General features: G+C 52.4%; 1 protein-coding gene across 1 annotated transcript; it reads left to right on the forward strand.

Annotated features, from left to right (window-relative positions):
• The first annotated feature begins 7315 nt into the window (after positions 1-7315).
• LOC144279891 (T-lymphocyte surface antigen Ly-9-like) lies at positions 7316-9792 on the forward strand. The gene is made up of 4 exons (XM_077841595.1): positions 7316-7373; positions 7544-7885; positions 9078-9374; positions 9695-9792. The coding sequence occupies exons 1-4, from the start codon at positions 7316-7318 to the stop codon at positions 9769-9771; spliced, it is 774 nt and encodes a 257-aa protein (XP_077697721.1). The 3' UTR covers positions 9772-9792.
• Positions 9793-15234: the final 5442 nt, after the last annotated feature.

The following is a 15234-nucleotide window of genomic DNA, read 5'->3' on the forward strand; positions in this document are numbered from 1 at the left end:
CAGGGATAAGTGGGTGAAATTTTCTGGCCCATGTTATACGGGAGGCCAGACTAGATCTAATGATCCATCTGGCCTTTAAATCTGTTAATCATGATGGATGTTTACTACCTCTGGGATCATCTTCTTCTTTTATACATTTTCTTACAGTAATTTAGTGCTCAGATTCCATTCCTGTTTAACCCCAGGACAGCTTAACCCTGTCACGGGTGTCCTGGAGAAAAATGGACCAGAGTTGGAAATTCCTACTCCAAACTGCCCCAGATTTCCTGGCGTTTAGCTCCAGGGTTGTGTTTGGACCCATCTTGGAGAGCCTGTTTTCTTCTGTGGAGGGTCCTCTCCAGGCTCTGCTGGTGACTAGAAGGGGAAAGTTGAAGCTGTCTGTGAGAGAAGATTATGGGCAGATGGATAAACAGGGAAAGGGAACTTGTAATGACCTGATCAGGAGCCGCTCTGGCAGCTGGTGCTCAAAGGGCTGTTACTCTGATGTGACAAGCTGCTCAGACACCCACTCAGATCCATCCTTGGTTGTTTTCACCACCGAGCGAGTAAAAAAGCTCCAAAATCTCCTGTTCCCCTGTCACGTTTCTCATTGTGCTGCTCCCAAGGCCATGGGGCTGTGCTTCTCTTGGCTCAGCCTGCTCACTCTCTTGTCTCTGCTTCTCTCATCTGCAGATGAGTGTGAGCAAGTTGGTTAAATCTTCACAGGGAGTCTGGGAAGGACACACTGGATCCAACACACCAGAGAGAAGTTGCAAAGATTGAGGGGGTATGTGGCTAATATTTGAACCTTGCCATTCATAATGGATACATTTTAACATGGGCCGAGTGACTGGCAAGAGTCCACCCCACGAGGGGTCAAAGAGAACATTGGCAGTTCCCTGGACAAGGCTGGTACCACTGGGATTAGGTGCATTCTCTATGGTGACCAGTGTCTCTAGGACTGCTCTGTGGTGACATAGAGCACATACGAATGCCTGGCTCAAGACTAACCTGATTGTCAAACCTGGGCTGGGGAACTTCCACCTTGGTCCAGACCTGCCCAGATCTATTGTTCTCAGGCCACGCTGCAATGTTCATCTACATTCCCAGATCCCATCACTCCTGTGGTTACTCAGTGATAGGGTAGATGTACTTGTAGTTACAGGGTTCAGCCAGTAGGGGTCTCCATGTGCCGTGTAAAGTTCCAGGTAGGCTGTGATCCCTGGTAAACAAGAGAGACAAAGCTGGGATCGAGCCCTTGGCACAGCTGAAAAACTCAGCCCTGGGACAGCTCCAGCTGGCCTCTCAAAAACTGAGGCATCCAGAAATCAATGGCCACCTTTGAAAATATGGCTGTTAGGTTTTGGGAAGCTGGAAACGTGGCAGGGCTGATACAGCAGCAAGAGGGAGGCACTGATTGTCTTGGAATCTGTTACACATGGAGGAGGAAGCCCATGTGAGAGAGGCCCGGTACAATACATTGTATCCCTGGAAGGGGCCCAGATGCCACAAGTGATGGACACAGGATAAGAACCTGTATAGAATTGAACCCAACTGGTTAATTACTTCCTGGATTTGGGCTGATGGCTCCATATAATCACATGGCTGTAGTTTTAACTGATGACAAAGACACGTTATCGGGCCAGATCCTCAGTGGGTGTAAATCACTGGTGCATCACTGATGTCAGTAGAGTGACATTGATTTACACTAGCTGAGGATCTGGTCCCCAGAGCTTTGGATAGGTGATTTTTTGCATTCATTATAAATTCAAATAAATAGCTGTATCTCCAGGCATTTTCTAAATCAATCCTCATATAGCACATCCCTGCTCCGCTAAAAAAGGAGCTGTTTATAGTGTTGTATTTTTATTTCTACTTTGCTCTAAGTCCAGGACATCACAGACCTGTCACAGATACATATTTCCCTCACTCTCTGCCCCTCTTCCCGCCCTGGTCACAGGAGCGGCTTTCAGTCCTTGTGGCTTAGAGGTGATTAGTGTGACTGTGTTATTGGCACTCTGAATCGCTGCGATTGTCTTGGTGACAGGTTGGGTAGAAAGCCCCAGAACAGCTGAACTGCTGGAGCTCTCCGAGTCAGAGCGAAACCACGTTGCAGATGTTGAAGGAGGTGAAAGGAAAAGGCTAGGGAAATCTGTTTTGTTCTTAGCTCTGAAAGTCTCTCCTTCCTCATCCTCCTTTGTAATCTTGCAAGCTAAATGTTGCTGGGACCATTACTGCCACAGACTCCCTGTGTGATCTCGGAGAAGTCACTTCCCCCACCTCTGTGCCTCAGTTTCCCTGTGTGTAAAATGGGAATAAAAATGCTCACCAAAGTATTCAGGGCAGGCGGGCTGCGGCAAATTAAGTAATTCTGGCAAAAGCATTTTGGAGTCCTTTGGTCGAAGGGACTGGGACTCAGGACTCCTGGGTCCCATTCGTAACTCTGGCACTGACTTGCTGCGCGATGTAAAGCAAATCACATCCCTATGTGCAAAATGGGAATGTTTCCCTTCCTGCCGGACTTGTGTGAAGGTCGTTAATTAATATCCATAAAGAGCTTTGAAGTCCTCTGCTGGATGCAAATTATAATGATTTCAGCTGTTATTGTAGCTAAATGCAGCACAAGGACACTATTGATTGCTTCTAACTTACTTTTGACTCATGTAGGTTTCAACATAAGAGCTTCACAAGGACAGCCATTAATCATTTGTGAAACTCACAAGCCCACAAAGCTCAAACACAATGACAGTGTCCATTGCACTGAGGTGTTTTGCTCGCCTGCCTTCTCTTGGTGCAGTGTCATGATGAACCCTTGAATAATAAAGACAATTAACACCAAACCTCAGTGGTTTAAATGTCCCAGCTAGTTCCTCAACTACCTACCCCTTAGCGACAGTGTCTGCTGGTGGATGGGAGATTGGAAAAGATGCTTCTAAAATTGAAGGGTTTTTTAATTGTAGATACTTTATATTTTAAAAAATTAACTAACTTCAGTGTAATTGTTTTAGAATACAGGTAATGCAGGGGGGTTAGCTGGCCCATATTGGTAAAGGGATTTTAAGCTTTAATTGTATTGGTTACTGGTTGAAATCCAGGTTAGGCAAGTAAAGGTCAAAAGGGGTTCCCCATTTGACGGTTTTTGGGTGGCTTAGTGATAGATCTAAGCTAGCAAGTGTTGTGGAATAGATGCTCACAGGTCCTGGCCAAGTACCATTAGTGCAGAGGTTCCTGCATAAGTGAGACAAGACGTTGATATCCTCTCTGATCACTGACAGGATTCTCCGTCCTGCCAAAACTTCTCACGACCAAAACATTCTTCTACCGTGGTGCCGCTAGGGGGCAGAGCTAACCCTCTGATGCTGGAGGACTCTGCTGCATTTAACCTAGGCCAGGAAGGCTTGCGGGTTTCAGTGCCTCCATAGTGTGGTGATGGGGGCTTTAAAAAGGGCAAGAGGAGGTTGCAAAATAGCAGAGTTTAAACACTACGGTGGACAGGGGTGTGAGAGAAGCGGATGGGGGTGGGAGACTAGATAGAGACCCTGGATGGATGGATGGATGGATGGATGGTACATGGACGTGTTCTCTGTAAAAGGAAATGTTTCTCCTTTCAGTTTCGTTCAGTGAATTTAGAGCTGCTTCGTGTTCCTCTCCTGTCTTGCACTGATCAGTTTGCGCCATGTGGGTGGCTGTTTCACATGACATGTCAGCTCCCCTCCACCTGCTGGCGTGAGGGATGCCTGCGATGATCGGGGATCGCGCGGCTGCTTAGACTCAAACAGGTCCCTAGCTGGCCTTCAGGGACCTTGGACCTGGGGCTGGATCTGTGAGTGCAGAGAGATGGGAAGGAGCAGGGTGGGTGAGAAAGCCCAGCACAGTGTGATGTGTGGGAGAGGCACAGCCCTGGGATGGGACAAAGCGAAAGAAGAATTCAACAGAAGTGAGGAAGGGAGCAGGGGAGGGAGAGCAGAGAGAGACCAGCTGGACACCGCCTCCTGGGAGGTGCTATGCTGGCGAGATGGAGGGAGAGGCTCTCAAGTTGTTGCTAAATAGACCATCCATTCTGAGCTACTGAAACTTACCCAGCGCAGAGGGGCGAGCACAACCCTTTGCAGTCTGCTGTGGGGCTTGAAGAGCTGTGTTGAATCAGGGTATCCATGGAGCTCAATCAGTGGGGAGGGTGGAGCATCCTCATGCCACCTGTAGAGTCAGCAGAGCATGGGTGACATGGTCCAGGGAGGGGAGAGACAAGGAGGGTGGTGGTGAGGGAGATCCAGGAAGCTGAACACAAGGGAACAGATGGGCTTCACATGTAGGCTTCTGAATGAAGTGGGGATTCTGGGCTTGAGCCCTGTTGATGCTCAGGCCCCTTGAAACAGCTGCAGCATGGGTGTGACTGTAACTGACGCTGTCTTCAAGGCCCCTTAATGCTGCCGGAGGGGTATGAAGGGGCCTCGGTTTCCCTGGGCTGGGAATCAGGCTGATGGACCCTGCAGGCCAGTAGTCGAGTGTCTCAGCAAGACCACAGCTCTTGGCAACAAGAGACATGTTGCTGTTGTCAGGGAGATGTGGTTTTGACCTTGGTCTGGGCCAGCCTGTTCGTGCACAAAATACCCAGAGCTGTCACACAAGCATGATTGCAATGTACAGCCAAATGGGAGTTGGCTTTGATAACAAGGAATAGATGCCTGTCTATCCGGCTACCCCCATACACACCCGCCTATCCATCCCCATACACAGCGGCCTATCATCACCTTTCTAAAACACTCATCACTTACGCACCGCGTTTTACCAGCCCTCAGCTCCATCCATGGCTTTCAAATCTCTCTCACTTGAACCCAGATGGAGGTGGCGTTCTGGAGCCACCGATCTCCATAAGACTCTGGAGACAGATGTGTCCATGTGGGACCGTTTTCATTTTCACCTCCTCTCTGACCAGCTCGATTGCAGCCGTCGTGCTCGTAGGTGCTGTGACCGCTTCAGCTCCCCCAAGCCCCGCCAAGTCAGGGCTGGCGAGTCCGTGAAGTTCCACCATCCCCACAGGAATCCTGGGCAAAGCTGCTCCATACGGGCAGACCCTGCCATGGAGGGTGCCCCCTTGTCTCACGCTGCCCCGTGGGGTTGGGGAAAACGAGGGCTTCCCCGTGGAGGGAGTGCTCTGTCCAGGAGACCATCCAGGCAGAAAGGGCGCTAGGGCCTGCCGAACACATGGATTTCCGAGCAGGGGCCCTTGTCCCTGCAGTGGGCGGCTGCCTGGGTTTGTGGTTAAGGCACATGCTGGGGAACGGTTTTGCGCTGGGCACCGCTAGGGCCAGTCACAAATCAGGCCTGTATGCTTCAGATCTGACGGCCAGGAGGGACCCGAGGCGGAGCTGCTGCCTAGCACAGTCCAGAGAATTCCACCCCGTCACCCTGCACGGAGCCCATGGCTTGTGTCTGGCTAAAGCGTCACTTCCAGAAAGGCTGGAGAGCTACTGGCCCGGGTCAGGGTGGGGGCTGCAGTTGCACTGACCCAGTGGGAATTCTGTGCAGGACCTTGAATTCCAGGTGCTCCCCGGTGCAGGGGCGGCATAACAACATGGCTAGCCCCCACTGGAGGAAGCAGCATGGGCCAGGGAGTCCTCGTCTTCCTCCTCCCCAGGGTAGCTGTTCTTGTGCTCGGGCCAGGGGAAGGGCAGCAACCGAGACCAGGGGTGAGTGGTTGAAAGGATGGGAGGCTCATTACGCTCCCCTTTCCGCTACAGTACCTGGTCAGGAGCCAGACCCCACCGGGCTCTCTGTGCCTCAGTTTCCCCACAGGTTGGCCATTTTGCAGATGGGGCTAAAGCTGCTGCTGTTTGTAAAGCGCTGCGGTGGGAGGGAGGCAAGGTGGACTGTTGCAAAGAGAGAATGACGTGTGGAGGAAGTAACACTGAGAGCTTGTGATCCAAGGGAGCTGCAGCTGTGTAGAGTTGACTGTCGTCTCAGTGCCTTCTTCAGCGGCGACGGGGGAAGCAAAGCTCCCAGGAGGCAAATCCCTCCTGCTGCGAGAGCATGGGCTGGGGCCGTGCTCAGCTCCCCCTGCTTGCTCTCCTGGCTCTAGCCCTCCAAGCCCCAGGTGAGCGATGGGGCGTTACGGCTGTGAGACATGTGGCAACCTCGTGCCAAGGGGAACCTTGGAAACCACAGCCCCTGTGCCCAGACTAATGCTGGTGCAAATCCAGAACCGCTCCATTGAGCTCAGCGACTCTGGCTTTACACCAGTGTAACTGAAAGCAGAATCTGGCCCAGCGTGTGTTGGGCTCCTTCCTTGCTCTGATAGCTGGTTCCCTGCCAGGAACAATTGCTGGGTCTAGCCCCCCATCCCCAAGCTCTGTGCCGGAGGTAGGTGAGATGTTTCTCTCCCCTGAGATTGGGGGGGGGGGGGGTGTCACCAGGAGGCCGTTCTGGTTCCCAGAGCTTGATGGGAACAGAAATGGATATGTAAGTGTAACAAGGCGAGACTCACTCCTGCAGCGCCTCCCACTGGTCATCCAGGGAATTAGCTCACCAGCCTCTGCAGCGCCCCTTGCCGGCCAGTGTCCCGCCTCTTGCTGGCCCCTGTGTCCCTCCTGGACCCCAATGCCCCTTTACCTGGGGGTTTCTGCCACAGCAGTATCCCCTCAGTCTTTGGGTCTCCTCTCCCCAGGGAACCCCCAACCCCGTAATCCCACCTTGCCTCAGCCTATGGGCTACTGCCTTTCACTGGGGTAAACTGCACTCTGTATAAGCCAGTCATCATAGGCAAGGCGGGGTGGGGTGGGGGGTAGGACCTACTGTCTCTACCCAGCCCCAGACTGCCCCTTTGCAGCCCCACACCCCGGGGAGTTTCCAGGCAGGAGCTCCTCAGCACTACCCCCACCTCAGGTTCCTGTTTAGCTTTCAGGCAGCTAGGTCCTTCCCTCTCTGCAGTTAGAGAGGGACTAGCTGAGTGCCTGGCTCACAGCCTTTTATAGGGCCCAGCTGCACCCTGATTAAGGCGTGGCCCAGCTGTAGCTGCTTCCCCAATCAGCCTGGGCTTTTCTACCCGCCCCACCCCTCTCCCAGGGCTGGCTTTAACCCTGTCAGGGCTGGAGCGGGTGACTACCCCTCTACAGTAGGGTATTGGGATTCTTGGGGGGGGTGGAAAAGAGTAGCAGAGAGGGAGGATTGCCTAGTGGTTAGAGCACTAGCCTAGGAGATGGAAGTTCTGGGTGCAATTCCCTGCTCTGCCACACACTTGGGTGAGTCACTTAGGCGCTCAGTGCCTCAGTTTCCCCAGCTGTACAATGGGTATAATGGCACTGCCCTGCCTCACAGTGGGGGTTGGGAAGATAAAAACATGAATAATTGTGAGGTGCCCAAATGCTACGGTGATGGCTGCCCTAGAAACACCGAGGGTAAGTCTCTAGTGTCAGCTCTGAGGCCAAAACCAGACCCGGCAGCTGGGGATAGGGATGGACTCCCGTCAGTTTGTTCTCTCTGGCTTGTGCTGCAGCAAGTGGGGAAATCAGTGGCCACCCCCACCCTTGCCCCCCACAACTTTGATCTCCTAGGCTCTGTTTCTCAGATCCTGGATTAACCCAAGCACTGACTCCCCGCTGCCAGGTGAATGGGATTCTGGGAGGATCGGTCGTGCTGTCTGTGGATCTATCCCCCGGGAAAAAGGCAAAAGAAATCGAATGGAGTTTCAGTGCTGGGACAGGTGTGACGATCCAGCTGGCTGAGTTCAATGGAGGGAAGTTTGAGCGACCCGATCCCAGCGACAGATTTCAGCAGAGGCTAGAAATGTACAATGAGACCTCACTGAGGATCAAGGCTCTGGAGCTGGGCGATAGCGGAGTTTATGAGGCCCGGGTTAAGATCGTATCAGCAACTGCGGAAGATCAGGCCTTTCTCCTCGCGGTCTGTGGTAAGTGACTGTTTAAAACCGTGTTGAACTGAAGTTTGAACAAGTGAAATCATCTTTCAGGGCTGTTAACAAAAGCGTGTTCCTTCGCTTTTATTAAAAGGCCCCGTGGATAATAACTCCTGGCTTGTGTCCTGCGGAGGAAATACGTGCATTGGGGTTGGGTTTTCCCAGCCTGCACGAGGCAGGGAGGAGGATGTGCGGGAGGAAGGCTGTCACCCAGCCCTCAGTTCTGCATAACTGAGAACCTCCCTCCAGCCCTTGTGTGGGGCTGCTGGGTTCGTGCTGTGATGGCCCGGTTACGTGCACAGCTGCACGTTGTATGCTGGGTTCGTGCCGTGATGGCCCTGCTACCTGCATAGCGGTTCCCTGGCTCTCCTGTGCACAATTATCCCCTCTGTTGCGGATGCCATCCAAGCTAGCACAGTGGTGCTCAATGCTTGTGAACGAGTTGCAGCAAAGCACACCTCCAGGCAGCTGTCAGAGGGAGCCCCTGCTGTGCGTTTGGTGGAGGATGGAGCTCTCCAGGGGATTCAGATCTGATTCCCGTGAGGTGTCCCTGTATCTCCTAGCTGTGCCCCAAGAGTCACATCCCCTATTCACCCAGCTCTGCCCAGCCCCCTGCAAATCATTCATAGCCTTAGACTGTCTTGCATTGGCCCATCATTAGTGGCAGCCTCCCTGAGGCTCTGCTCATTTACATCAATGCCCCTTTACCCCACCCTGGCAGTGCAAAGGGGCCTTCAAGGGGTGTAAAGTGGGCCCATTGTAAGGCCCTTTTGTGCTGCCAGAGACATGGAAAGAGCCCTTATGATACATCTACACTGCAAAAAAAAAGAAAAGCCCCGGGCAGCCAGTCTCAGCGCTCGGGTCACCTGACTCAGAGCCCAGGTCATCTCACTCCGGCTCTTGAGGCTTGAGCTAGTGGCTAAAAATAGCAGTGTAGAAGTTTCTGCTCGGGCCTGGAGCCCAGGCTCTAACGTCTGGCGATGGGAGCGGGTCTCAGAGCCCGAACTCCAGCCCATGCAGGAATGTCTCCACTGCTTCTTTGAGCACTCTAGCAGACCCCCGGGTCAGCTGACCTGGACTCTGAGCTGCCAGGTGGTTGTTTTTTCCCCAGTGTAGACGCCTTCTGTGTCAATGAGAGTCAGGCCCCCAGAGTCTTTCATTCTCATTTTATTTCTTCTGAATGCAGAGCCCGTTCCAATGCCAAAGATATGGATTCACTCACTCTCCAGCACAGCTGATGGGTGCAATGTCACTCTGCAGTGTCAGGCGTCTGGCAGGGAAGAGGTTAATGTCTCCTGGATGAGAGGGAACCCACCCCGAGACCTGGGCAATTCTGAGCGGTACCAGCTGGCCCCTGATGGCAGGACCCTCCGCCTGTCTCTGCAGCCCAACCGCCCGAACTCTACCTTCACCTGCACGGCCAACAACCCTGGGGACCAGAAGAGCGTCTCTCCTGACCTGCAGAGCATCTGCCAAAGCGGAGGTGAGTTATCAGCCGGGCGTGTCTGTCTGCTCATTTACACCGGCTTTATGCTAGCCTAGCTTCTCTGGTCTCAGTGCTGCCACTCCTGATTTACAGCAGTGTAACTGAGCAGAGAACCAGGTCCCCGGACAGAGGAATAAATACACTGGCCACAGCCCTGATTTTCGTTCATGTACGCCGCTAAAGCAGTGAGCAACGCTGGAATTTACTCCCACTTCCAGGCCCCTTTACTCTGCCAGTGCGAAGTAAAGGGGTCTTAGTGCAAATGTGGATTCAGGCTTGTCAGTCATCCCCCTGACTCTGTCTTTTCCCCATTGCAGGAGCGGCTCCCAGTCCTTGCCATTGGAGAGCCATTACTGTGGCTCTGTTCCTGGGATCAATGCCATTGTCCTTGTGAACCTGCTGCACAGAAAAACGCCCTAACGCTGGTGTTTGGGCTCGAACCTCGTATCGCAGACACCTGATGAGAAGGTGTACGGGCCGACAGGGACTGACGGGGAGGCGGGGGGAGCAGGCTATCAGGTGAAGTCCTGGCCCTAGTGAAGTTTTACCAATGACTTCTGTGGAGTCCGGATTTCACCCCCAGGTGTAGCTTGGTCCCCAGAATCTCCTGCTCGTCGGAGAATATTCTGAGCAAGCTTTGTCTAAAGGAGATGTTTCTCCACGGTAAAGAGAAATAAAAGTACCGGATAGTTGAGAGTACTTTAATACTCAAGTATCGTGCTGAGTTGGGATTAGCAATGCAGTTACTGACCCACGCGTCTAGTGATACATATTCAAAGCCCTGCTCACTGATTGGCTGAAGTGGTTGGATTTCCATAATGACTCTAAGGTTCTCTCTCTAATGCAGCAGGTTTCAACCTGTGGTCTCTGCGGAGCTGTTCCAGGCATGGTGCAGGGAAGGCAAGGCGGACTCTGCATTCAGACCACGGAAAGGGGCAGCTGACGGTCTGTCGAGCTAGATACTTGAATGACCTCCACCGCTGAAGTACCTGCCAGGACTTGGAAACAGCCAGTACCATGGTCGGCATTACAGCGCTGCAGCAGGATGGCCTCACCACTGCAGTGTAGACGTACCCTGAGGGCCTTTTGCATCATTCTGGCTGCACCAAGTGGGTAGAATGAAAAGGGATAGAAATTACAGTTACATTCACTTTAAGGCTGCTCTAGGTTTCCAGGGCCATGTAAACGGGCCTCATTGTCGATGTTTATGTGTAACCAAGGAAGTCGTTTACACCAGAATAAAGTCATTTCTCTTCCAGCACAGAGTCTCCACATGGGGTGTTATAACAGCACAGACACAGTTCTGGTGTCAACTCCCCATGTAGACAAGCCCTTTTCGCACAGCCGGTAGTTCCACTCTTGCCCTATATGCCGGAGATCCGTTGACTTGCATAGAACAGTGTTGTCTCCAATACAGTCTCTCCGTTGTGTTCTCCTCGGTAGCCCTCTGCAGAAGCCAGTGACTAACGTCTGTCACATGGGAACTCATGTGCCTCCTTCCAGCCCATCAAGGGTGGAGACTGGGTCATGAGCGGCTCTCACATGGATTGACGGGACACGGCAGCTGCCGAATTTCCCCAGCCCCGTGCTGTCTTGTGCCCGTCACACTGGCAGCCCCGGGATGGAAACATGCTTGTTGTTTGGAACATGTTTTTCATTTCCTCTGAGCCGAATCCTGCTCCCCTGGAACCTGATGGGATCGAGATCTGCTCCTCCACTTGCAAATGCAGAGTGAGGGGCACAGCGGCTGCCCCTCGGCCTCGAGAGGCTGGCAGAGGCAAAACCGCTGAGCCTGGAGCAAGGTGGGAAGAGCACATTCCCGTGCAAGGGCAGGGTTCGCACTGGATCTCATCCCCCTGCCCCACTTCTTCTCTGTTTGGGGCCCTCTAGGCCCTATTCACGCCTTACCCATTCGGTTTTGTTTTAACCCATTGTGTGCTGCAACTGTGGGTGAAATCCGGGCCCCAGCAATATCAACGGTGAAACTCCCACAGGCTCGCTAGGGGTGGGATTTCACCCAGGGAGGGCTCAGGTCCTGTAGGACAAGCTGCCTTCTGCATGAGACTCACTGATGGATATTGCAGCCGGTGGAGAAGCTGGAGAGCTCGGGGGGCTGGCAACGGGCCGCAGAGCTTTTCACGGGTAGGTTGCTGGTTCCAGACCAGGCAGCAGAGCCTCCCAACTGTTAACATCTGAGGCACTCATGCCCAGATTGTAAAAGGTATTTCGGTGTCTACCTCCCATTGAAATCAATGGAAGTTAAGAACCTAAACACCCGAGACTTAACCACCGATTCCTACTAAATACGCGTCTTTACAAGGGTAACTGACCCTTGGAACAATTTACTTAGGGATGTGGTGCTGTGTTTGAAGTCATTAAATTAAGACTGGCTGCATTTGTCCAAGACCCACTCTAGCTCACTCACAAGTTGGTCTCAATGCCGGAACTACTGGGTGAAACCCTCTGGCTTTGCTACGCCGGAGGTCAGATTAGATGGCCACAGTCGTCCCTTTGGGCTGTACTGTCTAGGGTTCTGGATAGCTAGGCAATGATGGACACCCATCTTATTGGTGCTGTGTTTGTTTGTCTGTAAATTATGTATCACTATGAACTACCCCAGCTGCCCTCCTCCTGGGTCCAGCTTACTCGTTGGCATCACTGTAGGGGCAGGTGTTAGGGAGTGACTGCGCTGACATGGGAATAGAAGCCCCGTGGACCAGGTCAGGATGGGCGGTTTGGTCCAAACATGCACACGCCGAGATCTAACAACCCCAAAGAGAATTGTACCCGCATCAGCTGCCAGAAGGATGCCAGCCCTCCCTTGATTGGTTTCACTTCCTTCTAGAACAGTGCATTGCCTTTCTGAAGAATCAGGGGACATTTACTACATGCCATCCAGCCTCTCTATAAACTGCATTCCCCAGCTGTTTTGGAAGATGGTGGTTTCCACCCATTGGCTTCTAGCTTCATATCAGAAGCTTTCAGTTTCTCCTTCTCGCCAGTGGGTAAGGGCAAACTCTGCACAATTTAGTCCCCAGATGTTCCATCCAGGAACCAGCCCCAGACAAATCAGAGTTTCTGTGAATTTGCTCAAGGTTCATGGCGGCCTCATGCGAAGCCACTGGGTTGTCCTGGATTCTTTGCTGTGAATATTTGGGCAGCTGCACAAGCTTATTTGGTGCCTAGATTTTATGCCAGCCCTCTGCTCCTGGGTGAATTTCACCCTAGGATTTGTAAGGTGCTTTGAGATTCTCCGGTGGAAGGTGCTCCAGCTGGGGAAGGGCTTAATTAGTCTTTTGGGAACAGGTGAATCATTTTCCTTGAATTTCCAGAACCGCTGAGAGCAGAACAGGAAACACCTGACATTTCCCCTCCCCCCACTTTGTCCTTCTGAAACAAAACAGCCTATTATGTCAACGCTCTTCCTTTGTTTTTTTGCCTGGAGCGATTTTTTTAAATCAAAAAATAATCTTTCCTTCTTGTTAGAAACACTTCCTGTCTTTCAGCCAGCTCTTTGCTACCGAGGGCCAGGATTATTATTAGCTAGTTTCTCCCCTCCTGGAAAATGTCAGCAGAAAGGGGGCGGGAATCCTTTTCAGCAGAAAACGGAGACATTTTTTGTTGGAGCCTGAAATACGTGTGGTCCTGGACTGGGAAAATATTTGTTCTTTGAGTTTCTCGGGGCTCTGATGAAAAACGTTTCTAGGATGGCAGATGCTTTCTGCCAAAATTTACATGGAGTCGAAAACCCAAATTCCAGCAAAAAAAGAGGAGTAGAAGGAAAACTTTCAACCAGCCCTGTTTAGTGTCCCCCTTTCATAGAGAGGGAAAATGAGGCAAAGCAACTGGCTCACAAATCATTGGCAGAATCAGGATTCGAACCCAGGAGCCCTGACTCAGGGTCAGATCCTCCAAGGTACGTAGGCACCTAACTGCTGTTGATTTTAAGGATCTGGGTCTCATTGCCTACTGCCTTATCCATTGGACACCCTTCCCCCCACAACCTCTTGTTAATACTGATGGTTCTATCTAGTCCAGTGTTTGGTCGTGCTGTGACCCCCTCCTTTTCATTATTGTCCTATTTACTGGCAGTGTTGCTGGATCACATCAGACCAGTGGGCCCGTTCATCCAGTATTGTTCCATAGGTCTGAATATCATCTGGGTGATACCCGCATGTGGCCATCCTGTTTTTGGTGCTTGCCTCCCTCCATGGCTTCAGCAGCCAGCAACCTCCTTTGGTAAAAGCTGGGCCTGATGCTTTGTCTAAGCAGGAGAGTTTGGGCAGAGTGCTCCTTGCAGATACAAATTTGCAACGCTCCTAAGAGTTAATGGGAATGGCATCCTCCATGTAGAGAAGACACAGGGCTAGTCTGGGATGAATATAGAGGAGATTCTGACCCAGTCAGACCCTGTGGTTCCCTCTGGCCCCCCAGCTCACAGTGTGTCCTGCCGATTGTGGCCCCACTGAGTCTTGGCCTGGACTGCACAGGGTTGCTGGCTGGACTACATGTCTGTAGGCAGAATTTGGCTCCCTGAACAAGTCTATAATAAAAGCGCTGGTTGCAAATACTTCTCTGTTCTCAAAGTAGCTCGTCTGCCCTCTACTTCCCCGCAGACGAGGCGGTTGGAAACCTAGCGTTTCAGTTCCAGTCCGCTGCAGGCATCTAGAGCACATCCCACTGACCATAGCTTGGGAGAGGCGTTGGGCCGGATCCACAGCTCGTCTAAATCGGCCTGGGTGCACGGAGGTCAATGGAGACGCTGATCGTTCACATGAGACACCCGGCTCTCAGAGACGGCAGCTCCCAAGCGCATCAGGGAACCAGGTTTGGGGCCTGGCCACAGGTGCATGCATACCCTGGGATCGCTAGGTGCTGAAAACTGGCTAAGTTAAGTGCCTCAGCCCATGGAAAGACTCCCGTTGATTGAAGGGAGCCGACTCTCAGGGAAAGACTCTCTATTGACTTTCCTGGGAGTCCAATAAGCCAGCCCAGATTGCCAGCCAGATGGCAGAGCAGCCAGATGGCTTCAGTAGAAGGGGCTGATGCAAACCCCAGTGACTCTTGCACCTGTCGTGGGGAGCAATTCCATCGGCTGCCCTGGGCCAGGCCCTACTTCAATTGTCTGTGGCTCAAGATCCCTTTTTGTTGCTGATGATAATACTTGGTAACAGGCGTCCCAGCCACCCAGCCACCTCCCTCCAGAGGATTTTCGTATGTCCCCATTCTGTGCCTCAGAACAGCAAGCCAGGTACATAGACGAGCCCAACAGGGGGATATTTCCCTTCTCTGGAACGTGATTCTCTTCACAGGACCACCCTGTTCTCTCCCGCAGCTGCCCAGAGGGCTTTTACAGCCCCCAGTGGAATTGATTTATTCAGTCGCACTCAATCAGTGTGGAGATCTCTTGGCTCCCCTCAGGCTTGGAGGCTGCGGGGCCTCGGTGGGCCCAGTTCTCTGCCACCCTGTGTCTTGTGCCCTTCTTTAGACCTCTGTAAAGTGGGGGTAAAGCGCCACCAGCTCAGAAGGGTGGTGAGACCATTGCGCTGCGGTAAATGACTTCACAGCGACAACGGCCCTGGATCTTTGGCCTTTGTCTTCAGTCATCCCAGGATCCTGCAGGATTCTCAGTTCTTCCTACAAAGTCCTTTCGTCCAGCTCCTCCCAGGTCCCATGGGAGATCGGGGGCGAGACCCCTTTCAGGATCAGAGTCTTTCGCTCCCATTGACGTCAATGTGAGTTGAAGGTTCTCAGCACTGCCCAGGATCGAGCCCTGGGTTCCTTCATTCTTGGTGTTTCCCTGTGGATCCTTGTTTAGGGCTGATCGACACACAGACATAGTTAAACCACTGCACAT

The sequence above is a fragment of the Eretmochelys imbricata genome, chromosome 24 (assembly GCF_965152235.1).
Source record: "Eretmochelys imbricata isolate rEreImb1 chromosome 24, rEreImb1.hap1, whole genome shotgun sequence".
NCBI lineage: Eukaryota > Metazoa > Chordata > Testudines > Cheloniidae > Eretmochelys > Eretmochelys imbricata.